The sequence below is a fragment of the Argentina silus genome (assembly GCF_951799395.1).
Source record: "Argentina silus genome assembly, chromosome: 14".
Taxonomy (NCBI): Eukaryota; Metazoa; Chordata; class Actinopteri; order Argentiniformes; family Argentinidae; genus Argentina; species Argentina silus.
This window is the reverse complement of record NC_139668.1, coordinates 18,050,637-18,053,136: the sequence shown is the minus strand read 5'-3', so window position 1 is coordinate 18,053,136 and position 2,500 is coordinate 18,050,637. Positions and strand designations below refer to the sequence as shown.

At 44.2% G+C, this 2,500-nt stretch overlaps 1 protein-coding gene across 2 annotated transcripts in view; it reads right to left on the bottom strand.

The window, feature by feature from the left end:
• The window catches only part of sh3yl1 (SH3 and SYLF domain containing 1), a 24,218-nt gene extending 21,751 nt beyond the window's left edge, over positions 1 to 2,467 (bottom strand). The window contains exon 1 of one of the 2 annotated variants that reach the window (XM_083684684.1): positions 2,319 to 2,467. In XM_083684684.1, the coding sequence (XP_083540810.1) occupies position 2,319 (1 nt within the window). In that variant the 5' untranslated portion in view covers positions 2,320 to 2,467. The remainder of the gene's footprint in view (positions 1 to 2,318) is intronic. The other variant, XM_083684683.1, reaches the window with a different exon arrangement.
• Positions 2,468 to 2,500: the final 33 nt, after the last annotated feature.

Genomic DNA, 2,500 nt, shown 5'->3' with positions numbered 1-2,500 from the left:
CATCAAGGATGTGCCGCTATTACGCAGTATGACAGGACGCTGAGTCACAAATAGACATCGCATAGCTCAAATCAACGTCATTACCAAAGAAACAAGAACAAACTCACAACAACCAGACACATTTACTCATACGACCACCAAGCATGCAAAAATGCCGTAAAAAAATGCCGTAGGCGGCCAGGCAAGCTAGAAGGCTCCGGTGTGTCAAAGAATACGCCCAACAAACTCGAAATCTGATTGGTGAAAGAATATGACAATCAATCAACAACATCGTCCCTATTCGTTATGCAACAGCAGAGAGGATTCACTCGAAATTCTGAAGGCTGGAGGCCTCAGGGTAGGTTCTTCACCCGGAGACAGCACAGGTGGAAAATCTGATTGGATAAAAGCTCTAATTTCTGATTGGATAAAAGCTTCCAGGAGCGCAACTGAGGGAGAGAGCAGCAATGATAGGACGTTAATAGACTGATGGGAACGGACTTTGTAAAATACATATAGCGTTAATGAAAATATATATATTAAATTAGAAAAATATAATTTTCCTGATTCTGACAATCTCTAGGCCAGGAGAGAAGGCCTTGCTGGCCCGCCTCTGACACACACACACACACACACACACACACACACACACACACACACACACACACACACAACTCTCCATATTGGACACTTTTGAATTGCAATCATGTTTTTGGCCTCGGGGGCAGGGGTGGAAACTCTTAAGGCCACTGTTTGTTGAATCACAAGCGTGTTGTAGCTGGGCTGAAACTAAAGCCTGCATCATGCTGCGAGCCTTTGTTGTCCAGCTCTGGCTGAGGTTGAGAGGGGCTGCTGAAGACCACCTAGTACGAGCACCTAGAATCCCTACGAGCAATCAAGACAAATGAGAGTCCTTCCTTGAGCAGTGTGGGAAGTGCAACTTGCACTGATACTGTATACACATACACACACACACCTCCCAATGGAGACAGTTAGGGGAAATCTGGTATCATTACTGTACGCGTCACTACTGCTTACGCATGTCTGCCAGACCCATTAGCAGCTAATCAGACAAACAGGCCTCAGCAGGAGCCAGTCCAAACAATAATGCCATGCAAACCCTAATTAATGCCAACACTTACGACAATCCAATTACTGCTAATACAGAGCTAATGAGGAATCAGTGATGCGCAGGGGGGAGAGAGAGAGAGAGAGAGACTAGGCTGCTAACAGTCTGTATCACTGTACAACAACAATAACAACAACAGCAACAATACTTCACACAAATATTAACAGAGGGTTTATGAATGAGCTGGTTAAAGTGTAATTAGATCTGATTGAAGAAGCTGTAGATTGACAGAGCAGTAATGAAACGATGTTTGTTCAGGTCCAGCACTGAAAACACACCTGAACTACAGTGACACAAACCGTGTGTGTGCGTGTGTGTGTGTATGCGTGTTGTACCCCCGGGGCTGAGACTCAGATGTGTCAGATGAGTTGGAACCGCAGAATAACTTGACAGGGAAACAGTTTTGATCGATGAGTTGTCTCGCTTACTTCGACAACATTATCTCTTACATTCCCGGTCTCCATTTTCTTAATTTAATATGACACTCGACGTTCTCTCTCCCCCACAATGTCCCCTCAGGCCTTTTACACAGAATATAGTCTTTACACGCACAGATAAATTAACATGTGTAGTAGTACCACAGGGCACAAAACACCACCATAAATATCACATGATTGAGAGACAAAGCGTTGATCATAATTCTCGATTGTTTACGTAGCGCAACCTTTCACTGTGTGAAATGCAAGTGAAAGTAAAAACAAACAAAAAAAGAAAGAAAGCACAATCAACATAATCAGACACAATGCTACACTCAATTATCGGAGGGTAGAGGACTTTACCCATTGAATTTTCGATTGTATAATAATTATGCGCCAACTGTTATGACTGAATTTGTCCGATTCACGCATCTCACACATGGATCACACCCACTTTCTGATACACCGCTCTTCTTAGGATTCACTACACACGACAGAAGTGTAAAGGATGATATATACAACAACATCCATCCACAACATGTCAATATAAATATAATCCTAGTCACAGATGGGGCTAATTCACTCCTCAACTCCCTAAACAGTATCTGAATGAGAGTATATTGGATATCGGACGCAGGAAAGCCCGTCTCCACCGCGGCAGCGGCAGCGGCAGGCTTTAGGGGGAGTAGCCTATCGCTCCATACAGTGTTCGGTACCGAGGTACTGTCTATTGCGTATCGAAACAGAATACACAACGCCTACCTTTTGTTATTTCTTAATAATAGGCTACTTACTTCTATCAAAATTGCGAGTTTCGCTTCTGGTGGTGAGTCTTCAGTTTGTTGGTTTGGCTTTTAACACAGAGGACTGACACCTGAACCAGGTGTGCTACAGAGCTGTCACTTCCGATACACCTGTTGCACTGGCGGCTTCGCTCGCCGTCAGAAAGACCCGCTCATCACACACACCGCTCACA